Source organism: Seriola lalandi, unplaced genomic scaffold (assembly GCF_002814215.2).
Source record: "Seriola lalandi dorsalis isolate HSWRI2012SDOR001 ecotype SW California unplaced genomic scaffold, Sedor1 jcf7180002054893, whole genome shotgun sequence".
Taxonomy (NCBI): Eukaryota; Metazoa; Chordata; class Actinopteri; order Carangiformes; family Carangidae; genus Seriola; species Seriola lalandi.
The window spans coordinates 1,960,262-1,986,491 of NW_019525445.1; the positions used below are offsets into that span (position 1 = coordinate 1,960,262).

General features: G+C 40.7%; 1 protein-coding gene across 3 annotated transcripts in view; it reads right to left on the reverse strand.

Annotated features, from left to right (window-relative positions):
• Window positions 1-772: 772 nt before the first annotated feature.
• Window positions 773-26,230, reverse strand: part of gabra1 (gamma-aminobutyric acid type A receptor subunit alpha1) — a 29,293-nt gene continuing 3,835 nt past the window's right edge. For all 3 annotated transcript variants that reach the window (XM_023429424.2, XM_023429425.2, XM_023429426.2), the window contains exons 3-10: window positions 23,201-23,313; window positions 22,075-22,142; window positions 20,265-20,485; window positions 19,135-19,217; window positions 17,768-17,911; window positions 16,654-16,806; window positions 5,844-6,046; window positions 773-5,053 (exon numbers count right to left, since the gene is read on the reverse strand). In XM_023429424.2, the coding sequence (XP_023285192.1) occupies window positions 4,733-5,053; window positions 5,844-6,046; window positions 16,654-16,806; window positions 17,768-17,911; window positions 19,135-19,217; window positions 20,265-20,485; window positions 22,075-22,142; window positions 23,201-23,313 (1,306 nt within the window). In that variant the 3' untranslated portion in view covers window positions 773-4,732. The remainder of the gene's footprint in view (window positions 5,054-5,843; window positions 6,047-16,653; window positions 16,807-17,767; window positions 17,912-19,134; window positions 19,218-20,264; window positions 20,486-22,074; window positions 22,143-23,200; window positions 23,314-26,230) is intronic.

The following is a 26,230-nucleotide window of genomic DNA, read 5'->3' on the forward strand; positions in this document are numbered from 1 at the left end:
GTGGTATGATGTATCAGTATCAGTGTTGGTATGTAAAACCAACTGCGCTGGTTTAAAAACCCGGTCGGTTCATGGGGTGCGACCCAGTAGCCTATAGACATACCACATTATCGCAATGTCCTTTGACTCCCAGCTGTTGCGTATCATACGCCTCTCTCTCTCTCCCCACATTTCCTTTCTGTACCTTGACTACTGCTGTCAAATAAAGGCTTAGGGATTGTGGGGTAAAGGTTAGAAGTCAGGACAGTTGTCCTGTTTATCAGAAACAAGGGCCCTGACATGTAGAGTACATCCAACCCAAACTTCCTACCAGACTACAGCCATCCTAGCAGCTCCATGAGGCTGTACTTTGACTTGCTGTTGCTTTGAGCGAAATGCTAACGTTAGCAGGCTAACAATGGCAATGCTAACGTGCTGATGTTAAGGTATAATATTTACTGTGTTTGTCAACATAGCTTAGCGTGTTAACATTAACATTAATTAATTTGAAATGCAGTATGCACAAAGTACAGCAGAGGCTGATGGGAATCTTTATCAAATTTCATCCAGCCCATCTAGAAGATATCCCATCGCTCTGTCTAATCTGGGTCCCAGTGAATGTCTTCTTGACATTAACATGCTTCACGTATACTCTGTGCTGTCTTGAAACACAATGATTTCCACTTTTGCAACTTGTGATGTAAACGGTGCACTTGAAACAGACCCGACAAAGGTCTGAGTGTGTGTCTTTGTCTGGTAACCCACAGCACAAGGACAGAGGTGTAGCCACGACTTTCATTTGTTTTCTTTTTATTTAAAGACTAATGCAGAGAATCAGATTCTACAGGGCCATATCATAACCAAAAGAAACAAAAGAAAACATTTACAGAAGGTTCACCATTTCATCTACATCCATCAGAACCCGTTGTCAGTATCACTGAACTACTAACACATTCCTGTGTACAGTATGCGGGTGTGTGTGTTTGTGTGCATCTTGAACGTGTGTATGTATGGTGTCGATGTCCATATGTAGACAGTCTCACTCTAATTTCTCTTTCCCTAATCAACTTTTGTGCTTTAGAAAATTAGTTTTTTTTTTTACATTTCAGTGAAAATCAGAACATATTTTGCTTGATAAAAATACAAGAAAAAACTCCAGTAGGTATCTAGGAATAACCAAAAACTCAGTGTTGAAAAGCAAGTGCTGCTGAGAACTGCGATGGACCTTGCATCAAACATAATGGAAGAAATGACAGATGTGCCTACAAATGTGATATTTACATGTATGCTCTGCATATGAGTGTGAAGGTAAAAGTTGGAAGCTCACGATTGCACTGTGCCTCATATTTCACATTCCCTTCTCTGTGGAGCATTAAGTGTAGCAAAACCAGATCTGGCTCAAAAAGTATTTGTAAATGGTCTCTAGCGTTGGTTTTGATCCTGCTTGGAGAACTAGATATAGGGGCTCATCACAGATATTCCCAGGAGAAAAATCTACAAAATTCACTTTTGTCTTGTCAAAGTCAAAACTCTGTGGCGCTCCCTATGATATCATTGAGCTTTGGAAAACAAAACAAAGTGATCCATTTAGCAAAATAACATTTCACCTGCCTCCATTTCTGTAATGACAAACAAGCTCAAGGAGTGAACAGAAATATTATTAACAAGGTGATCTTGTTACAGTTTTGCTCCTGTTGTTTTTTTTGTTTTTTTAAGTTCAGTCACTTTATTGCATTTCTCTGGAGAAAAAGTGCAATCAACAATGAAAGCCATTTTCCCTTCAAGCAATGACAAAAATCCAAAGCGCAAACAAGAGATAATCCACTGTTTTCTTTGTTGTCACCCTGTATAGCCATGGTTGAAAAAAAAAAAAAAAAGCTAATGGTTTGCACAGCTGATATAAAAGCCAAGCTTTTTTTTTTATTTCTTTTTTTTTTTATAATAGCTTGTGAATCTGAAACACAATGGTCAGGGAGAGAAGGTCAGTGATGTGGTTCAAAGCTGTCCTTGCATAGCACAAAGCTGACTACATAAATGTGATGTTATTGTTCTTCTAAATGTGCAAAATGCATAACAATAGGTTGATAATACAAACAATATTCATCATCGTCTTAGCTAATATCTTCAGTAATAGAATCAAATACTGTATTCATTATGTATTTTACATATGTATATATATTTTTTTCCTCATGATAATAAACATAAATACAATAGTTTAGAATTCAAATATCTTTATACAACTCTTCACCCTGAACTTTTCAGTTCCTTGACCCTCTGCTTGTAGGTTAAGTGGCTGTGAACAGTAGACTGCTTGCATATGCTTGCAAAGACGTCTGCCATTAGGGGGGATAGGTTCAGTATTGGTCATAATGATAACGCAAATAATAACAATAGCAACAACCACCAATGTCTTTTTAGTTTCCCTCTGGCGATAGTGTGATCTCTTCACCTCAGCGCACAAACACACAGAGAGTTATAACATGCCTTTTGGCCTGGTCAGTGCCCTGTAAAACATATTCAAACAAAAAAAAAAAAAAGGAAAAAAGAAAAAAAAGAAAGCACACCCAGAACCGATGATGCAGTACAATGCACCCCCACTCTCCGGCAAGAAATGTGGAGATTTTGCGAAACAAAGTTAAGAGTGGGACCCAAAGGCTTCAGAACCCCAGATGGACGCACAATGCAATGCTAACTTTGACCAAATCTAAATATTTCCTAGATTTCTATGTACAGCATACAGATGAAACTACAAGTAGAAGGGGTCAATGTAAAGCTACAATGGATATCACCCCCAGACTGAGTGTCAGGTTCAGGTCCTAAGAAAAGCCCTTGCTAATTAATATTGCTACATTAACATAATTTAAAATGGACTGTTCAGAAACCTTAACGTGCCACATCAGAGAAGAAGCATTTCCCTAAAGTGTGTGTCTTTACTAAGTTTAAAAAAAAAAAAAACAGCAAGCAATGTTCTAGACAAAAACAAAAGCATTCTTTTCACATTTGCGTTAGTTTCTGTTGGTTTTTCTCAGAAGAGGGATTGACATCATGCTACAAAAATATATTCATCTTCATCACTATCGTAGAACTACAAGACAAGTCCTCTGTGCGAAACACAGCGCCGGCTAAAGTAAGATTACAGTGCCACTTCAACTCAACGTCTCCTTCCTCTCTTTGTCTCTTTCTGTCTCTGTCCCTGTCTCTCGCTGTTGCTCACCAACAAGCAGCAACAAATGAGTCCAAACGGGCATGTGATACTGAAGGCAGTGTAGCTGGTACTTTCTGAGTGTTATGTCTCAATTTTCAGCTGAAGGGAGATGGGGACTATGGCAAACAAGGTTGGGGGACACAGTGGGATGGAAAATACAGACGCGCCATCAATCAACAAAGTAATAGCCATCACAGCTTCAACTCTGAAGTTGGAAAAAGGCACTTCTTCTCCTTCTCAATGTGCCCCACCCCTCTTTAAGTGATGCTAACCGTACTTTGCTATAAATGGCGTTTTTGGCAAACGAGGCCCCATCATGAATAATCAAACGCTCTAAAAAAAAAAAAAAAAACAACAACAAAAAAAACGATATGTAAATCAGAATGTTTTAATTCTAAATGTAAAATGCACACCAGGATTTGAGATGATTTTTTTTTTTTTTTACATTCTTACTCATAACTAGTCAATCTCAGTTTACACGGTTGATGTTGTTGTTGTTGTTGCTGTTGTTGCCGTCAGTGTGTACACAAACACACAGTTAAACAATATTTTGACTTCGTTGTGAAAGCAGCTTTGAATGGAATGCTAACTTGGTGAGAAACAGTCACTTAAGCGTGAATTAGACCAGTATATACTCTTTTTGTAGAAAGTATCATAAACAAAAACAAAAATAAATGGAAAAAAAGTTTACTTTTCCATGTATTCAATAAACATACCCTTTTAGTTACATTTTGCAAAGCTTAAACATAATATTGACATCTCTAACACTTGATAATATTTACAATGCTGTGAAAGGAAATTAACATTTTCAATGCTGAGCACAGAGATGATCGGATTTTTGTATATATTTTTTTGACCCCTAAATAAATGGTGTGTCCACTGAGACATGTTTTATTGCTATTGCAGAAACCCTAACATATTTTGAAGAATGACATAATTAATCTCATAAAACATCTACAGAGAATGGAACATATTTTGACAGAGACTGAGCGTTTAGCATTTTGCTGATGATATCAAATGAACTAAGCCATCAGTCAATGTTGATCTGTTTTTTTTTAAATAAATAAACATAAATAATAAGATGTCTTGCCCATGCATATACACAAGTGCCTTTTACCGTGTCTGTGATACCATGTTTGAATAAAATATAATAAAATTAAAAAATTAAAAAAAACAAATAAATAAAAACAAGAAAACAAACATAGAAACAAAAGCCCCTTAACAAGTTTGGGCTATGTGCAGTTGTAGAATAGCATTCTCTTGGCTATATATTTATATTAGCATTTTCTTAATAGCATCATCCCAGACCTGAACAACACCCTTCCAAAAGTCCATATTGTTATCGTTCTTTTTTTCTCTATTTTGTTTTTTCAAAATCTTCAAAATTTAGGTAAACATAGAAGCAATGCAACAACTGGGAATTCAAACCAGCATGGACACCATGTTTGTCTGAAAATAAACACCTTTTTTTCTTCTTTTTTTTCTAAGGAGGAATAAGAAAGAAAATGAAATAATTACAGGTATAATTTAAAAGGAATGAAACATGGATTAGTGTGGATTGACCCCCTGCAGTTTGGGCTTCTTATTCAAGTAGGTTGCCCAGTAGACCAGGTTAAAGGTTCCAAAGAGCAGAGGGAAGGCTATTCTGGCAATCCTGTCTATCTTGCTCACACTGTTAAAGGTTTTCTTGGCCTCTGGAGGCTTGGGCTTTGGCTCCTCCTTGGGCTCAGTTGGGGGTGGTGGTGCACTTTTGGCAATAGTGGCCAATCCAGGGTCCCTGGCAATATTGGGGGCGAAGGCTGTAGCAGTGGCAGCTGGGTAGGCTGTAGTGTTGTTCTTCTTGAGGAGGGACTCTTTCTTCTTCTTTTGCTGATTTTGTTTTTATGGAAAGTAAAAAAGGATAAAGAGTTCAGGTTACACGTATCATCAAAGCTCTGACTGTGACATACAGTATATTACTGTGCACAATGCTTGTTTAAAGCTGCATTTTGTATCTCTGACACAATTACTGGTGTGAATGTGTGATCCAGCAGCCTGGTGAACATCCAGTAAAAAATATGGAAATCAAGTTGAGAAATATTAATTCCTCACATCTACATATTTCCAAATAGAAGCATTAAACTCGGCAGTCTAAGAATGAATATTGGGCTGTATTTATTTCAAAAACAGCTGCAGATCACAGAGTACCATGCTGCTAACTGCGGCATAGAGACAAGTGGAGCAGAAAGCACAAGATGAACACTAAACTATTAATGTTCATGTCATGTTACTCAAATTGCATTTTCTATGAGATGAGCTGGCGACAACAACTAATGTTCCCTGCCTGGTCTTGCTCCCTTGGTAGTTAAGTGCAAACCGTCCCGTTGCAAAATGAATAATATTTTGAAACAGAAACCCATATATGTCATTTTTTTTTAAATGTTATTTTCTGGTGTCTGGTCTGAATAAGAGTCTGTCCATTTCCTGGAAAACATGAATTTGCCTTGCCATTCTGCGTTTTGTACAGTCGTGTTCCATATCATCCCCTTACAAGCCATATTATATCAAAGCCTTGGTCTGTTTTCTCTATTTGTATATCATTGTAAGGACTCCTCAGGAGTAAGTAAGCAATTATAAATGAAAAATTTAAAAAAAAAAGGGGGGGGGGGGCTTCAAATACCTTCTCTGGTACCACACTTTTTCCATCCCAGGCGTAACCCCTCTTGGTGAAGTAGTTGACTGTAGCAAACTCAATCAGGGCGGAGAAGACGAATGCATAGCAGACAGCGATGAACCAATCCATAGCTGTGGCGTAGGCCACTTTAGGGAGAGAGTTCCTGGCACTGATACTGAGTGTGGTCATGGTCAGGACAGTAGTCACTCCTGCAGGGAGATACACAGACAACATCAATATGTAATTCTTAGATCATGTAGTCGCTATCATTACTCTTTTTGGTTACCACAAAACAAGATATGTGAAGTATGTGAATACTCCGTATCAAATAGAGTCATTGGCATGAATGGCATGAAAGTGAATTTATTGTTTGTTGTTAAGCTAACGTAAAGCAGGGACCAGTACATTTGAAATATGTGCTACAGTGGACTATAGTTAAGTCGCATCATATTGTGGTTGGCAAGTTCCTCTTATATGCGTAAATCAAATGAGCATACAGTTGATTCACATGAATCCATATGAGCAGATGATACGGTCTTGCAGCTTGTGCTTTTAATAGACTCAGAACGGTAGAGACGTCCACAGATGCAGCTGAATGCTGCTGATTAAAAGCAGGAAAGATAGACTTTCTCTCTAAATCTGACCAATGCCCGGCGCAACACATTATTCGCGTTTTTGTCCTCATGTAAGGAGCGCTTGTCAGCCCTGGAAAATGAAATCACTAAACTACAACATTAGCTGCCGAGAGCTAAGACTCTGCGCGGAGAAGCAGAGGAACTGGGTCAGAGCATATCAAACGACGCGGTGCTCATCACAGAACAGGCCGCTGCAGATGTTTACACACCAAACAACATCAGCTCAAGGAGCAAACAATCCACCCATTCAGCCTGGGCTGTGATGAAGGGCGGTGAAGAACAGCTGGCTTGAACGGGAAACTATAAAATATGCAGAGAGGACCCTCCCACACGCATGCTGTATGTGGAGAGGGATGTTTACGTACAACCATGAAACCCCCACATACACACACTGTCATGCTCGAAAGACCAACAGAAATGTGATCTCATCCACTTCTTTAAATCCTCTTGATTTATTTCAAACTTCTTGTCTGAGTGGTCGTTCCTCAATTCTGAGTAAACTTCTAAACTTTGAACTATCCAGTCAAGCAAACTGAAAATGATACTAAAGAGAGGGAAAGAGAATCTCATTTTGATTAAATATGACAAATGAGGCGACATTATTAACAAAACAACAGGGACAGTAAACAGAATACTGGAATAAAAGCGACCTCTGTGAAGAATATTGTTCAGTATTTGCAAAGACTGTGTCAGACCCCATAACAATTGTTGTAGGTTACGAGGGTCATAGTTTGTCCCTTTAAGCGGTTACACAGTGATCTTTCAGTCAGTACTGGTGAGGATCTGTTTATTACCACTGTTCCTCTTTGACAATTTCATTTTGTGTTCAGTTGACATTGTTATGATCTTTGTTTAAGACTTTCCCTCACTTAATAGTTCCTCAGTTCTGTAGTTTGTTTGTGACTGATTGGTTCCTGCACCGGCTCTCCAGCCTCTGAAAGAGGCTAAATGAAGCCGATATTAATGTTCTGCTTAACTTAATATGACTCCTTTTCATAGCTGCCTTTCTGATTTACAGACCATTACCTTTAAGTTTATTTACAAATCTGCAAAGACAGCTCACAAGTTGTCATAATGAGATATGCTAAAGAAAGGGGACTAGCATTAGCAAGAAAAAAAATGGTTGCCACAAGGTGATCATGTTATATTTTCTCGGCAAAATCGCCGACAAAATGACTCTTGTTTTCTCTCACAGCCTCTAGAGGAAAAAAAAAAGCTTAAAAAGTTAGTTTTTGCATTGGATTACAAAATATTGACTAGTGTTCTTATTATTGAAACGTTACTGTTTCCCTTCAGAATAATGAATTCTTCTTCTTCCTTCTCAGTTCTGATGAAGTGTTAAGAGATGAATCACAGACTCCTCATCCTCCCACTCTCTTTTCACATGATTTTGGCATTGCTGGCTCTGGTGCTGTCACATGAAGCATAAAGGACGATTATTATGTTCTCATTAGTCAGAGCTAAATAAATGATTTGTCATTAGCCATAACAGAAGGAAATGCCTCTGGTGGATTTCCTGTATCCGTATAGCAGGTAGCCTACACCGGGCGCTTTGTCATACATCTCTGGTGTTCATTATAGCTACATGGGGAAGAACAAATAAGTAGGTCAAAGTTATTTATTCTGAAATAACGTATTGTTCAAAAATTTGCATTGCTTTAATAAAAATGGAGGGTAGAGGGTGAGTTTAACTGGATGAAAACGGACATACGGGAATAATCAAGAGTAACACCTGCCTCATCGTCTGCACTTGGCACGAAAACAGCGTGAACAAACGAAAAAACAAACGACAGCTTCGCATTGAAATTGTCAGTGTTCAATCCCAATTTGACGTGGGACACAGCTCAGCTGCCTGAAACGATGTACGCAGATGGAGAGGGAGAGTATGAAGAATAAAGGTGGCCACTGTTAAATCCACACGCCGAGATGTAACGCACAATAGCCATTTTTAAGCTACTGTAAGTGTATTAATACTGCTGTGTGATGCCATAAAAGCCACACATGAACCATGTTCTGCACTTCACCCACTGCTAAGTAGGGCATTGAATGGTTTGTTGATGCATTGTTATGGGAATGCATGGCAGCAGGAGATATGGAAATATTAAGTGATGCTTAGTGAAGTATTCATACCAGATTGTCAACTCAGAATTATGTTCATGTACAGCTCATTTGTACCAGCTGAATTACACTTTGAGGAAATGTATGTTGCTTGTCAGCAAAACATCAGTGTTATCCTCGGTGACAAGATATGTCATTTGTTTTCCTTTTCAAGGAGTAAAAAACACACATCCTGCAAAAAAAAAAAAAAAAATCCATGACAAGTGAAGAGTTAATAGCCACTTTAAGTTTGAGAACAAGGTCTTGAGATTTCCAGTGGAGTGCAACATTAACATCAAGGTGTCACCGCTTAGGAGGTGGTTGCCAGAACACTCTCCATTGGAGAACGGCCAGTGTAAAGTGATTTTGCCAGCAACCGTGTCTACTTATGGCCTCAGCAGGTGCTGGAGCACAAAAGAGCGACACCTCACATTCATTGCCTCTGTGCTGAGCGCTACAGAGGCAACATGGAGGGGATGGAGGATGAATAAGCATTGAAAGGGACAGCCGTTACGGAGAACTAGGAACTAGATAATATAAATACATATGTGGGTGGAGGATGACGGCCTACTGATGCACGTGGGGCGCATTAGTAGGAAGAAGATGAAAGACGGTAAAGCAATGTGGATGGAGAGATGGGTGGCAGCGTAGTGGTGTCAATCTGTCAGGTATTCCGTTCGCCAGTAAATCAGTTAATTTTGTGGGGGAGGATGAAGGCAGCACCACTGGGTATTACACAAGTCCTCACAAAAGCGGCCCAATGCTTGGAATCGTATATACTTTACAGTGTTTGACATGCTCTGTTGTCATGGAAACAAGTCTTCCAACTCCTCTAGCGTCTTAATACCACAAGAGAAAAAAAGGAAAAAGAAAAAAAAAATATTTTCTCTAAAAAAAAAAAAATCTCTTTCTAAAAATTTCCACTAAGTGTTGGTTTGCTTTTTTGTGCATACACTAATGTGTGTGTGGTTTGTGTGTGTGTTTGTTCACAATCATCCGCAGGTATGTGTGTATAAAAGGTGTGTGTATGCTTGTGCTAACAAGGTGGTCAGCCAGAACGATTCCCCTCATGTGTCTGCTCAGTGACGGGCCCTCCTTAGGAATCATTTAGAACACTCGAAAGTTGACTCATTAGAACATGACTCCAGAGCTGGTTTTAAATGACTCCATTTGACATGTTGTAACTAATAGACTGGAGGCTTTGAAGGCTGTTAATGAACAAAGTCACTGATCTGGAAAGTTCTAACTGGATTAATAGTGGAGTAACTCAATTCTGGAGAGTCCCTTCCACTCAATTTAGCTCAGTGTGCACAAGCAGTGACACTTGATTTATATGATACATATCTTCTAACAAGATTTTTGCCTCTGTTTGCAGACTCACTTTGAAATACACACATACGGTACAAGGTAATGGGGAGAAGAAAAAAAAAAAAAAACTCAAAATATTGCGAATGATGGTCCGAGAAAACGAATTTGAGGAAACTAAATTAGAGATTTAAGGTGATGAATGACAAGGTGAGGCAGACAGTTTCAGGGTGGTGGGGTGATCATTGATGCCTCAGGCAAGGGAAAGTTTGATATGACTGCATGTAGGTAAACAGTCCAAATGTGCAGTTTTGGAGAATGTGGGACAGAAAAAATGTCCACTTTGTTTAATAGGTTTTGATCTAATTTCTTTCAGGGTAATCAGTCTGCCTCTGTAAGGCTGCAGATTAGAAAATAAATTGCTCCAGACATAGCTAAAAATAAAATAAGAGGCTCTTTCAGCTCAAATTTATTTGTCCTTTAAGGTCAAACAATTTTTCAGCATAAGGTGCAAAGTCATTCTTTATTGTTATTGATATTATTGATCTTTCTGATGATGAATTGTTTCCTGTGCTGGTTCCAACTTTGGCACTTTGATTGACATCCCTTCCGTGACAGGCTTCAGCTGATCTGACCAATCTCAATCCAGTGAGTAAAATGTGCTGCTTAGCCCCTGGCTCACAGCCAAACCGCAGACAAATGTTGGTGGGGGGGGTGAGCCTACAGGAAAATGGCTGTGCTGTCTCTCCCTCTCTCTCTCTCTCTCTCCCTCTACTCTCACGCTCCCTGGTTCCAGACAGAAATTTGCCTCTGACAATGTTTTGACTGAGTAGGCAACCAATAAAACATGACAATCAAAATGTGGGACGAGGTCAAAAGTACATTGTGAAGTGGGACGTTCGCTCACTCAAAGAATACATAGTCTTTTTTTTTTTCTTTTTTTTTGTGTGACTTTCACCCTGTAGCTAGGCTGGGGTGCTAAAGCAGGCCCGGCTGTCAATGAGCTGTCTTTATAAACGGTTGCACGCATCATGATGCACCTGAACAAGGACGGTACAGACAATACACATCTGCAAAGATGAAATTCCTCTGCTCGAGCCTTTGAGGGAGCTTTTAAAAGACGCTTAAGACAGACACCTGTAGTTAAACTTGTTTTCTTTCCAGCGTCAACTGGATCTCCAAATGTGGATGACGCAAATTTTAAAATAAGCTTTGACTGCACAGAGGTTGGAGGGAGGACGTGCATGCAGGGTGCAACGTTACGACTTTGACATGTGAGACAAACACTTACTGGCAGAAGGGGAAAGGTAGTGAAGAGATATTTCAGTTCAGCGTGTTCCATTTTGAGCTTCAAATCAGTATTGACTGTTTTTCAATACTCCACCATGAGCGCCATCCGTCTCTATCCCAAACCTTAAACCATGTGCTCTGGGCCGCCCATGAATATGATAAGTTGTGGCTGTTTGTAATTAATACTGAAGAAAAAATAAATGAAATACACAAAGTTCCACTCAGTATGAGTGATTTGTGTCGGCATTGAACAGTTCAAGATCAATATAAGTGTTTCATCATTATGTTAAAAACAAAGATCCAAAATGCTGATGGAAATAAGAAGTCTTTAATTGTATTTTTAGAAGACAGGGTCGCCTGCTTGTACATATCATTTTTAGTATTTGTGCTGTTAAAGGAACATGTAGCTGATCAGTAGGATCGTACACTAATAAATTAGTGAGCATTCGAGTGTCGTATCCTCTAAAAACTGTTGATGAATGAGCACGAGTGTTGTGTAGGGAATTGTCAAACAACTTTTTATTTTCCCTCAACCAGTCCCAGGAGTGAAGATATCTTTGTTGGATGTCTATCAACATCTCTCCTCTGTGCCCAGGCTACTCATTTATTCATGCCTTATCAATAACTGAAGCCTCAGGGGTGGGGGAGGGAGTGGGGGGAGTTGAGGTCGGGCTGACTCAGAAACACATAGCCTTCAGCATCACTACGTCACCTTTGATTTACATAAATGAAGAAATAAATTGACATGTTGATTGGCAGGTGAGTTAAATGGCTGTGCCGGCACCGCAGCTGTGAGATTTGTGGCACACACGTGAACACACACACACAAACACACAGTACATAGCAGCACTGCCTACAGTGTTGTCAGCTAGTAATCATGAATTTATGAGCACCCACTGGCTCACAAATAGCATGTGCACATGTAGCGAAGAAACGCAGGCACTGACTCATACACGCACTCACATTTGTGTATATACACAAACAAACCCCAGCGCATACAGGCACACTTTCACACACACACACACAAACATGCAACCCCCCCCCACACACACACACACACACACACAAGGTGTTATTCCTTGATGAGCAGATACATTAAACAGCATCATGGGAGAACCAATAAATACCCAGCCAATCGCTCTTAAAGAGGGGAGAGGGAAGTGAGCTAATCTTCTGAGCACTGCTGTCCCTGTCAGCTTAGAGACAGAGAGAGGGGAGGGGGGGTGGGGGTGTAGAGAGAGTGGGAGGGAGCAAGAGTGAGAGAGAGCACCATATCAGCACCATCACTGGCTGTTTCCTGTTTTGCTTTTCATTTGGACTGCAAATAAATAAATTGCCAACAGTTTTCCACTACACCGAACTAGCTATAAACTAATCAGCCTCTTAATCGGCACAATGATAAATAAGATAACTCTACCCACTGCTGTGTTTTCAAATTGCCTATTCATCTACAGGGCAGGCTTTAGGAAAGAGATTTAGTGCAGAGGCTGTGTTTCATAGTCACATAATGTAATTTAAAGAGTGTTTTCAGTGTTTTATTTTGTTCATGTTAATGGGGCTTCCGTGTCAGCTTTTGATGTCTGTGTTGGGAACATAAAGCTGATCACATCGGTAGTAATAAGAGAACACCTATAGTATTACAGTGGGTCCCCGTTTATTCGTAGTGTGGGTGCGTTGTTTGATACATTGCGATTCTGTCATGAAATGAAAACAAGGATAAACCGATCTGTGAATAGGTGTCTGCAGGTGTCCTACAGTAAATATAATATTAAAATCACCATATTTTCTTTTAGGGTTTTTTTACTCCTAGGGTCCTTTAATTACATGGAATAAGTCATTTTGAAAATTATTTTACCTTTTGAAGATTTAATTAATGACTAGCATGAGTGATGTTTTTTCCTATTTCTCACAGTGAGTCCCCATAATAAAATTGCTTTAGACTGACCGACAGACCACAAGCACTGGATGACATGACGTTAGGTTGGGACTCTTCATTAAGTTCCATTTGCAGGATATTTATTCATTCATCCATGCAGATGACACTCATGGAAAATAGAAGGAGGCCGTGCTGGTCTGGTTTTCATTTTGCTTGTGTGGATTATTAAACCAATTTTATTTTCTTTGTGTGCATAAGTGGTAATAATTAAGTGATAAGGTGAAACAGTATGTGCATTTATTTATTATTAACTCTCTGTGTGTTCAACGGTAGCCTTTGGGTTAATGCGACTGCATTCAATTTACACTCTATAGTGCTGTGTTGGAAATGTCACTAGGTCAGACATTATTCAGACATTATTCAGACATGACACAGGCTGTATTATTACAATCACATGATGAGGTGCATTTCTGAAAGGGCCCTACAACTACAGTACATCAAAAGCTATTTGTGTCCCTGCCAAGCCATCAGCTGCCTGTCTCAAAAATTCTGACGTCACTGATGTCACTGAATGTCCAAAGCACGATTTACAAGTGCAGCTCTCAAAATAATCAGTGAATGCAGCGATGCTAAGTCACAGCAAGACAAGTGGAACCAGAAGTGCTGAGACACATTTCCCCCTGCGCACAGCTTTGAACAAGCAACACATTATTAATGCATTATTTAAGTTGCATCTTGCACATGATTCATCAAAATTAAGACATACTGCATATAAGCAATATCGGAGCTTCTGTGGCAAGACGGCTCAGAGTAGCCTTTCATCCTAATGGTGATAGACACATGTACGATGGTTTGATATACCACATAAATCTTTGACGTAGATGATAGTCAAAGGATTAAGATGGCAATGAAAGATCCTGATTGTCTGCTATGTCTTTTTAATGATTCATTTACAGCGGTATTGACATTGTAACCTCTTTGAAGAACAGGCTCATTCATCTGCTGTCTCAGATGATGCATATTAATCACAGGAATGACCTACCTAGTATACTGGGTAGTTGCAGCATCGCAAAGCATGTACATGTGGTTATTCAACTGTGTGTGTGTGTGTGTGTGTGTGTGTGTGTGTGTGTGTGTGTGTGTGTGTGTGTGTGTGTGTGTGTGCGTGCGTGTGCGTGTGCGTGTGCACGCGCACATGTAATCTTGTGAAGCAGAACCAGCAATGATAGCATGAGGGACACACACATGCCCTAGATAGTTGTTTGAACCTAATCTAGGCCATCCTCATTTCCCCTCGACACGTGACAAGCACCGCAGGTAGCAAGCTGTGGTACATACACACACACATAGACACACACACACATACACGAGAAGACACTCACAACTCATACAAACAGACACCAAAACATTGCAGGAAGAGTAGAAAAACCTGCTGGAGACTGCAGAGCTGCAAAATCTGGTGCCTGTATAACGTTTCAGGAAAAAAGCTCTTTAAGTCGTGGGCCAGGGGAGACACTGACATCCATAAGAAGAATGAGAGGAGAGAGAGAGAGAGATGGAGAGATAGATATCTAGCTAGAGAGAGAAAGAGAGAACAAGAGAGAGAGACAGAAAGAGAGAGAAAGGAAAAAGAAGAAGAAAGAGTGTAGGGTGAGGTAATTCAAGGACATTCTGCCTGCTGCTGTGCTTTGCTGCTACTGAGCATGCTGCAGACTAGCAAAAGCTTTCCTTTTGGGCGGTATTATGTAAGACCTTAGTGTGACAGACAGACAGATACACACCAGATACACACTCACACAGACACGTACAAAGACTCATGTACACATGCCCAGACACATGCACCCAACACACACAGGCCAATCCATGTACACACACACACAAACACACACAGATAGACACACAGTGACAAACACATCACACACAGGCAGGCACAAACACACACACTTGTAGACACACATTCAGAGCACGTAAATCTCAATTCATACTGTGCCCTGTGCTTGAAATTCCACTGCAGCCAGCCACAGCTGATTAAAGCTCCCGTTCACATCATCAGTGCAGAGACAAAACGAAATAAAAATATTGCACAATAAAGTTTGGACTGGATGTGCAATTGTTGCAAACATTTAATATCCTTTAAAGGAATAGTTTGACATTTTTGCAAAATAAGCTTCTTAGCTGTCTTGCAAAGACTTAGAAGAGAAGAGAAGATCAATACCCCTCTCTCATCACTGTGAGGTTGCCCAGCAACCAGCAGAGACACCATGAAGTCACTGTGCCCGGCAAAGTTTGTAAAGACATTTTTACAGCATATTGCCCCTATTTTCATTTCTCATTGTCTACATCACAAAAATCAGATACAACATGTTAATTAGTAAGATGTAGAGGTGATGGCAGTTTTGAACTTTGGTCAGAGCCAGGCTAGCAGTTTCCCGCTGTTTCTAGTCCACAATGCTATGCTAGGGTAATCTCTCATCTAACTCATCTAAAAAAGAAAATTAAAGCATTTCCCAAAATGTTTAACCTTGAATTATTTCTTTGTCCGTATCAGAGAATCGTTCTCCAGTAATGTCAAGCAAACCATCACAATCTTTGCTTTTTCTTTGTTAATCAGAAAATTATCAAACTCACTCAACACTCTACACACTATCATGAGGTGACGGACCCGATGACCTCGACCAGTTTTACAGAAGCAGGCTCCTCAACACTGAAGACTTTTCTTGTATAACAAAATTAAAATGTCTTTTTCACACTGTAGCAAATACCAAGAGCATAAACACGTCTGGAAATCTTTTAGGCAGGACAAAATAGAGCTGCAGTCCAGGGTCACTGCACTGTATCACAGTTGCGTCTGCTCAATCCAAAGCCAAGTTTCCGGGGTATTTCATTTTGAAATTCAATCAGTGTCTCACAGTCCTTTATCTTTGGATCAAAAATCCAAATACACTCTGACACCATTTTATAACCATTTATGACTCCATGTACATAGAGAACAATGTATTGTAATACCACCTCATTAGCATGTTAACCAATGATAATCACATAATAATGTGTTACACAGCCTTCAAATCACAATGTAATATTTTTTTAAACCATGCCATACTTACGATAAAAAAAATGATATAACTCAATCTTTTCTGTTATTCGGCAGATGTTAGATGATTACATCACTATCGAAAACAGATCAGCTATTTTGAGTATAATCACTACATAATGTCATATTGTGGCATAATTATGGCATGAAGAGGGTGCATTATGTATTTGGTCCATTTTTCTCTCATTTTATTATATCCAAACAGCATTTTTAAGCAGCCCATTATGTTTTATGTCTTGCTCAAAATCACTATAGTTATGAGTGAGAGCCTGATGTTTCATCATCATACACTCAGTTGGCAGTTTTAATAAAAAAAACGGAACATTATAACCTTCATGAAGGTAGCATTCACTGCAGGATTGTTGTATAAGACTGACATTACTTTTAACTACATAATTAACTGCCAGTTGAGTGTATATTCCACATTGATTTTCCAAGAACAGATGTGAAACCTTGTGGTGATGGGTTAATTTCTCTGCCCATAGCTGTTGAGAAGAGAAGAGAGGAGATGAGACGACTCACCGAAGACAGTCCTGGCAGGGACGGACTCTCTGTTGAGCCAGAAAGACACTTGGGAGAGGATGACAGTCATGATGCAAGGTAAATATGTCTGGATCACAAAGTAACCGATTTTCCTCTTCAGGTGGAAGTGGGTTGTCATCACAACGTACTCTCCTGTGGTCAGCAAACAAGTCAGAAAGTGAGAAATGAATTCACACATACCCTTTATACCTCTAAAATATACATTTAAGACATCTATTGTACCTCTCCCTTCGGCGTGAAGTGTTTTTTTCTAAATGGTTCGTTGTGTTTGGGCCTCTGGTTTTATTGTCGTTGAGATTTATCGGCGCAGTTATGGGTGTCATTTGTCAACAAACTCAATACCCAGGCATGATCCATTTCATCAGTGCATTCAGGCCCAGTCTCAGAGGGAATACGACAGTCACAAGGACAGCACCGGGGGTTTAATCTTACTATAACAATATGTTGATTTTGAGGTTTTACAGAGCTATTAATTAATGCAACAAATAAAAATATAGTAATAAAGTGATGCATTTGTGTATCAAGATAGCTTATCCGATCAAGCTCGGTTGATATAGTGTCTTGGGAGCTTGCTAGTAAAGCAAAGCGTGGATTGGGGCATAGGGCTGTCTTAAACGTTACTCTCTGCCTGCAGCGAGCGTCACTGCAAACAGGTCACCCATTTTATGCTGTCACTAATTTTTGCCAGTATCAATGGACCAAAGAGAGGAGGAGGAAAAAAGACATAATGGCCAGTAGGGAAATAATGAATCTGGGACATAGCCTGTCATTTGTAAAGCAACAAACCAATGCCACTGATGAGGCAGATGAACTGATGCGGTTGTCAAAATTTGCAGTTCCAAACCATTCATTTGTGCAGTGATGAATGATGAGCGAGACTGAGGATTTTTTATTTTATTTTATTTTTTTTTTTTCGAACAATTAGGAGGACTATGTAATGTACCGAGCTCAAATCTTTCCAAGCTGCCTCGATTAAGTAATGCACTGTTAACATTGATGAATTCAAAATGCAAAACCACCCTTTTCAAAACATTTCTTTATATCACAGTAAACTCTATAATTGAGAGCCCATGGAAACCAAACTGAAGCCTACCTGTGCTGGACTGCACCACACCGGAATCCACACTCTGCCCCATCAGATCATACTGGTTTAATCTGGAGCCATCCTCTGCCACCACCACAGACTGGGCAGCCCCTCTGGTCCACACATACACCACTTCCGCTCGAGTGTAGGCATCTGGCGAGGACGAAACAGAGTGAAAAGTTATAAATTATTTTGCTGCTGGTTGTCTCTCGTCATGTACTGCCTGGAAGGTTGTATTTTTGGAGCTGCTGAGGGATGCCAGGTGAAAAAAAAAAAAAAAGAGACAAATTTAGGTCTTCCACTAAATTCTTCAATTTTTGTCTTCCCTCATCTCATTTTGTCTCATCTTGTTGTCTCTCATCTCGTCTACTCCGCTCTCATCCAAGTTCTACCTGTCTTGTCTCATTTGCCATTTAAGCACATCATCCCTTTCTTTCACCTTGTTAGAGGCGTCTGCTAGACTCATCCCCTCTGTTTTATCTAATCATCTTTTCACATATTTTTTTGTTGTTTCTTGTCAAACGTTTTCTCATTTGATCACGTGATTGCAACGTCATCCCACGCTGTGTCATTCCTCAGCTTACAGGGAAAACAAACAAACAACATCCCAACAGCACAACATGACCTTAAAACAGCCAAGTCAGTCTTTCCTTCCCTCCGGCCACCCAACCTGTCAAAGCTGCGGTGTGGCTCGACCACTGCAGAGGAAAAGGATGGCTCGACTGCAGACTGCAGCATAAGGAAGAGAGCTCATCACTGAAATATTTAGGGAGTGAGTTCAATTTAAAGGGGGTTGAGGCTCGGTCCTCTCACTCACGCTGCGCAGCTGTCTGAAGGATGGCACAGAGACACGGTGACGTTCACGTCTCCGTTTTTCGCATTTTGCTGTGTTTTTCTTTCTCGCTCTCCCCTGTAGTTTTTTCCTCTCCTCTCTCTATTCTCGTCCCCACCCTCCATCACTCTATCTCTTGTTATGTCTTCTCAAGGATGATGCAGGGTAGGGGTAGCTGTCAGCGGTGAGCAGCTGGTGTGATGCTCTGGAAATATTACAGAGAGTGCTGCCGTGGATAAACACAGGTCTGTGTGCTGCACGCCTGCCAGGGTCTTGCCGGGTCTTGCAGGGCCTGGCAGGGTTGAATGGGAGGGGACCAGAGGGGCCTTGGAGGACAGGTCCTCTGGGAGAACAGCTGTTACCACACTGTCATTCCTTATCAGGGGCTGGTGCTGGGGTCACGCTTCCAGTTGGATGAGGTAGTGACAGCGTGTCAGAGGGACACGTGTGTGTGTGTGTGTGTGTGTGTGTGTGTGTGTGTGTGTGTGGTGTGTTCCTGTGCATGGATGTGCATGTATGTAGGATTGTGTATGAGGCCACTTACAGCTGCCAAACTTCAGTGGACAAGCATGGGCATCCATAGGGAAGTCTTCCAGGTGCATGGGGCATTCTGCTCTCACTGTAAGCCTAGAGAGAGTCACACAGGTATGGACAGTGAATTAGAAAAAAAAAAAAAAAAACTGGCAGCAAGGATAATGAATTAAAAAACATGCAAAGAAGCATGTGAACAGTGAGCCACCAGGACCATGTGATGTACTATTATTTCTGGTCTCTCAGCACCAGATACAGTCAAATTCAAACTTACAGCCACTTTTTTCTCCAAACCAACAGAAGCGCTCCTGTCCCCTGAACTGTGGGTTTCTACTTCCTGACAGCTTGATGAAAAACAGCGTGTCAGGCAACCCGTGACACACTAATCTCCCATCCATCCCTCATCTCGCTCATCTGTGACAGCAATATGGGCTCCGCCAGCTACCCCCTCCCCCTGCTAGTAAACATGCTAAAACAAATGTTTTACGATCCTTGCCTTAGACATCTCGCACTGGCCTCACTCTGTGCTGTGCATGGAGGTTTTTGTTCTGTCTTTAAGCACTGTCTCTTATTTACCCGCCCCGGCGCTGAAGGCTTCTGAGGCGCTGTACGCGTAGCTCTAAACTCAGCTCCTGGTCGCGCACCTTATCTTCCTGCTCTCGACCGTCAGGTAGCATCCACACAGTGATTAATCATGACGTGATAAAACACTTTATTTTTTCCTGGTGAACACTACAATGGAAAAATGACTAATTGTAATAGAAATGTACAATATGTGATACATAAGACTTATAAATGGCTGACCATAATCTCTAAAGAAATAAGTATATATAGATATAAGTATAAATCTAGTAGTGAAGTGAAACTTCTTCTACACTGCAGAAGCACTACACCTCAGAATGGTCACCTAGAAAATGCAACATAGATTGGTGGTTCCTCATTTAAAAGATAAAGTTGGTAATTTATCTTTCAGATAATGTAGATCCAGTAAAACCACAGCCCTTCTTCCCCTTCAGCAAATTATGTGCACCGATATCAAAATGACACAAGGTCTCTGCTTTCCTGTAAGTTCAAAAAGATTTTAATCTCCCGCTCATTCGAAAATCCTTTATCTCGCCGGAGTGGTAGAACATGGCAGCCTACCTCATGGTATACAGCAGCGTGCCTTCCTCTGTAATTCGCAGCAGCTTGTTTGGCATGGTCATGTTGTGGGCCACCGACTTCTTGCCATTGTGGAAGAAGGTATCAGGAGTCCAGATCTTGCTGGCCATCAGGTTGTTGAGACGCAGCACGGCCATGGGGCCTTTGAACTTTAGTCTTTCATCCTTCCAGCTCTGTCTGAAGAAGACATCAATGGTGTACTCCTACAGGTGGATGGTGAGAAGCAGAGAAAAAGTCAAATAAGGAAGGAGGGAAAAAAAGATAAAGATAGAAAGTCGGACCCCCACCTTGTAGCAGTTTTCTACCTTTATCTGCTGACTAATCCAACCTTATTTTTCCTTTCCACCCTTTTTGTGTTCTTACATTTTCCTTTTTTCTTCCTTGTGTCACTCTGACTTTCGTATGGTACTCTTGGCCTAGTTTCCCTGCTGGTAACTGTCTCTCCATGTTAAAGGCCTAGGCGGGGAGGATCTAGTGGATGGAGGTGCATGGTTTTCTGGCTGGTATCTTTTGTAAAAGAATGCCTCCATTGTTAGAGTACAGTGATTGGTCTCTTTTATTTACATTGTAATACAGTATGAGTGAGTGCATTTCCATTTTCTTGCATTTTATTATTTACATAATTACGGTCTGGTCAGTTTAATGCGCTATATGCAAATGGAGGATCATTTGGTATTTGGTATTGCATTGTTAAGTAAGGGCTAAAAATTACTATTGTTAGCATTTATCTTTGGGGAAACTTCTTTGCTCGGTAATCTAAATTACACCGGACACAAAAAAAAAGGAAGCGCTGGCCACAAAATTAGGAGGACATTTCATTTTGAAGGCAGCTTATGACTTTAGCTGAGAGCATATTTTAATGGTTCCACATGACTGCCCAGCAGAGTAAAGGGAGCCAGTAAAAATTACTGTGCAGCCTGTTTTTTGTTCTCATTCCCCCCTTCTTTCCACTCGACCCGCGTAAGATAATTAGTTTGAGCTGAAACAGAGCTTCAAGGTAATGGTAGAGGTTGGGGAAAGGCTGAGAGATGGAGAAAATGTTCTTCAGCTCTTCCTTCTGGCCTTGACACAGCAGCAAAACAGTCCTGGCTTGCATGTCAGCCAGTGCAATTAACTGACATTATGTCAGGTAGAGTACACACACTTCACGTGCACATACCAGGAGTCTTTTTCTTTTTTTTTTTTTTTTTTAATTCCAAGTGGTAAAAGAGAGGCAATGAGACATTTGGATGAGTTTAATTGGTTTCCAGTGCACGGAGTAAAGATCAGATGCTCGCTTTTGAAGAGCCTGCAGCTTTTTTTATTTTTTTTTAAGGTATCATATTGTAGAAGATTATAAAGAAGACATGAAAGTGATGATGTGATGTATTAAACCTCAATATTCAAATGTTTCTTAGCTCCAGATTTTTCAGTGTTGACAACATGTGGATAGTTCTGAAAAATGAATACTCCTTACACAACACATATTTGACGCTGTTTTAAGCATTCTGCAACAAATAAACAAAACTTAGGGGGGGGGCGGGGGTCATGTCATATTTCAACATACACATAAAAGTCGCATGCAGTTACATTTACAAGCAGGGGTGGCGTTTATGTAGAGTGGGCTTACAAACCGTGCGCCAGAAAATACATTTCCCACATGTGACAGCTTTATTAACACATCAGTATTTAATGGAATGAATCAAATTAAATAAATATTTTACAGCTTTCGAGACCCCTGTCTTATGAGCCAGGGAGGTTAGGAGAGAGGGGTGAGGGTGGGAGTGACATTTACAGAGGCGAAGAGTCTTACCATGTCATGGTCCGAAACTGGCCCAATACTAGTCACGAAAATGTCAGTCTTGACTTCAGTTACACGCTCTGTTGAAGCAGGAAATTGCCAGAGTGAGTGACTATCAGTGGCATTCATTAGCTCCTAACTACCTGTTAATGTAAAAACCACCTGACTATAGCATCTCATCCATTCAGCATTATTTTTAACACTTAGACACACACACACACTGGAAATAAAAAAACAAAACAACACCATAAAAATGCCCCATTTTGGATGTCGATAACCATTTCTGCTAGTATTGGTTTCAGTGTCAGCTCCATTACCCGGACAGTGGTTCAATCTCTTAATAAATTCGCGCATTGCTGTGTTACTGAAAATATGCCACTCTGATCCCATAATACTGATAGCCAAAATGGGTCCACTGGGGATTCATTTGGAAGGGATAGCGCTGGCTGTGTGTGTGTGTCTGTGTGTGTGTGGGAGAGAGGGTTCATTCCTTGTGATTCTCAAACTGAAATATGACAGCATGATTTATGAATGATACCCATCATAATCCATAATTTCTTCCCCTCGGCTGCTGAACTCGTAGCAGGCCAGGTTTTATTCGCCTGTCTGTTTGATGCCTGCTGCATCACACTGGGCGATCCTCAGTGTCCTTCACACACCAATTCTCACGTTATCTCCCCCCTTCTCTTTTCACTTTTACTCTCCGTTTCTTTGCCTTTATCCGTTTCTCTCACTTTCCATGTCTGTGTATGTCTCCAAGTCTCCCAGCCATTTTGTTTCTCTCTTTAACAATGGACAGTTGAGAGCAGAGATTTGCTGCCCACACATACATTACAACTACTGGCTTTATGACAATTCATTGTTTCACAAAAACAGCAGGTGAAGAATGAGTCTACAACTGTTTTTTTTTTGTTTTTTTTTAAACTGTCACACAGAATTCTGACACTGAAAGCAAACCCACCTCCATAAGATTTAGTCATATGGATATCATTCTGTGTAGCCATGTGGATAGTAAGCTATTTGTTGGAGTCTTTTGCATAACATTTGCATATTTGAAAAAAAGAAGAAAAAGAAAAAAAGAAGAGTCAAACAGTCACCATGAGAAAGAAAATACATTCAATGACTTGGGTTTACTGACCTCCAAGTCCTGGCCTGAGGCGATTGTCATAGCCATCCAGAAGGCTGTCTAAGATCTTGGTGAACACTGTAGTGTTATCTTTCTGTTCATCTGTCATGCCGTTCTGCCCAGAGCTGGCAAAGCAAAGGAGAAGATTTAAAGTCACAGCTAGAGTCCAAAACCACAGTCAAAACTGCCAAAAGAGTAGGAAAAAACTCTGATTATGAATCATATATCAAAAAAAAACAAAACAAAAAAAAAAGCTTTACTCTGTAGTTAGCAAGACATCTCTGTTGAAGTGCACGGGCAGCACAGAATGTCATATCATGAATCACATTGTGGGGGAAAAAAAAAATGGACAAGAAAAGTCTGTCAGATCTTTTATGACACTGACGCACTTTGTTGTTGTTGCCAATTTACAATTCACAGTGTGTGACCATGAGGTTTTAGGCGGCCATATTGATATGAGATAAATAAGCAAGTGATTGTTCAGAGATGGACTGGAAAAGAAAATATCCCAGGAGACCAAGTTATCCCATATTATCCCTTTGGAAAACCTTTATTTCAGTAACAGCGTGTTTTCTAAGTGTTTAAGTTATGTTCATCGCCGGGGTGTAAAACCGGGCGTGCAGAGAACATGTGTGTACACACGCACACACACACACGTACACACCCCCACACGTAGAAATAATCTCACAGAGAAAGAATAGAGAAATCATAATACATTATTTATACCTTAATACGGTCTTTTAGACCACAAAGGCCTTGCTGAATGTGCTGTTTGAACAACATGAAACAAAATGCTCAGAGCAATGCCGGATTGTGAGAGCAGCAGAGTTTGCAGCATCTCCACACATTAATAATTCAACACACTCATAATCAGGAATACCGCCCCTAATTATGCTGTGTATGATAAGGGCAACATATGACAGGAATGTTTAGAGAGAGAGAGAGTGTGTGTGTGTGTGTGTGTGTGTGTGTGTGTGTGTGTGCGTGCGTGTGAGTGCGTGTGTGTATTTGCATACCTCAATCAATGCATGCATGTACTGTAGGCTCAGGGTGTGTGCACATACGCAAGCCTGTATACATATTCATGCATATGTTTGCATGTGTGATAACGCTGATAATACCCCGATGAAAGTCTTAACAATGCATTGTACGCCGCTCAGCAATCATCCTCTTTCTCTCTCTCTTTTTTTTTCTTTCTTTTTTACAGCCAATAGCGTTTGGCTTGATTGCATGCTAAATAAACAGCAAGTGTTTGGAAACAAGCTCTGCAAGCTGAATGGCTCCAAGGAGAGGGAGAGGTCATCAAGATTAGTTAGCAGGGACCTGGAACGGGACTGAGGGAAAAGTAGGAGGGATGGCAGGCAGGCGGGAGAGTGGAGTCTGGAGAAACATGCGAGAAAAGCTCGAAAGAAAAGACAAAGAAGAGGCACAAAAAAGAGGGAGATAACAGAGATGAAGGAGGGGGAGATAAAAGGCGGAAAAGCGAGGTTGAGAAAAGGGGAGGATGCTGTTAAGTGAAACATCCAGAACTGTGGGACTAGCCACTAAAAAAAAAAAGGAATAAATCTCTGAAAAGCAATGGAACTGTAGAAACTGTGATGAGCAATTTTGTTTTGCGTCAGTCTCGGAGGTAACAGCTTTGGAAATAGTCAAATTCAAAACTATAATTAATCTGTTTTGTTCAGGTCTGGGACGCCAATTATGTATAAATACAGGAAGCAAAATTGCATCCATGGGACGTCAGCTGAGCCTAAAATAAAACACAACCTACTTTTTTCCTCCTTTCTTAATATAACATTTATTTAGGCATTTCCTATTTGCCAGATGATAGCAAGACACTGAGAAAGCTTTTGGTCTGCCCCAAGGGTTACGGTCATCTTGTTATAGCCTCCACCAACACAGAAAACAAGCCAACATGTCCCTTAGCTCTTTCAAGTTCACCAATAATTTAAATTAATAGAAGGAAATAAGTCATTAATTAGTTCAAGTAATGGTGGAAATTGTTGGCACAGTTTTTGCTTTTCTTGACTGATACTCTGCTTTATATCACCTCTGTTCAAGATAGTTGTGGATGAGTTCTTTTTACGGACAGGAATACATTGAATAATACTGCACATATCATTTTTAAGATGGTGGTGGTGGTGGTGGGAGGGGGCTGGGGGGTTAGGGGTGCATGCCCCAGAAAAGAAAAGAAAATGGAGAAGAAATAGGTGCTGTGGAAGAATACACATGTTTATCAGCCAGGGGGCCACTTCCTCATAAAACATTGTACACCATCCCCATCTACAGGTCATCTGAACAGCAACAGTGCCGTTCACACTCACTCTGCCAATGTCTCTCTCTCTTTCTCTCTCCCTCTCTTTCTTTCTCTCGCTCTCTCCCTCACTCTCTCTCTCTCTCTCGTCACTCGGATATCTAATTATAAGGCAATTTCTCTCATTGGCAACATACTGTAGCAGAGTGCTTGGTCTTCCTGATTACCGTGTCTTGTTGAAATCCCCCCAAGGTGTGTGTGTACAGTATGTATGCGTATGTGATTCTGTGTCTGACTTCAAGAAGGGAACCGGATTATACAGTAAATCTTTGGGTGATAATTGCTTTGCACTTTGCGGTGACAGTTCCACAGTAAAGTAATCAGTACTTTTACATTTTCTCTGATGTGCTCAACGTGCAGCAGCATCACACTCAGTAAACCAGACCCTGCACTTGCTCATCAGTACATCTCAAAACTATAAACTGCGATTAATCAATTAGATCAAATCAGTGTGCAATCATGACGTGGCGCAGTGCATCATACGTTTAAAATGGGACACGTTCCATCTGCGTCGTGCGCGTGCTCGGGACGTGTGAGCTGAAACATGCACTGTGTACTGTGTGGATGTGTGTTTTTGTGGCGTAGCTGTTGTCACAGAGAGAGAGAAGCAAGCTGGACCATCTCAAGACATCGCCACTGAAGACAACTGTCTGTGACAGTGCCACTGAATTATTCAACCGTGCAGAAAAGCCCGATCCCCTCGGTCTCTCCAGGATTCTCCAGGAGAA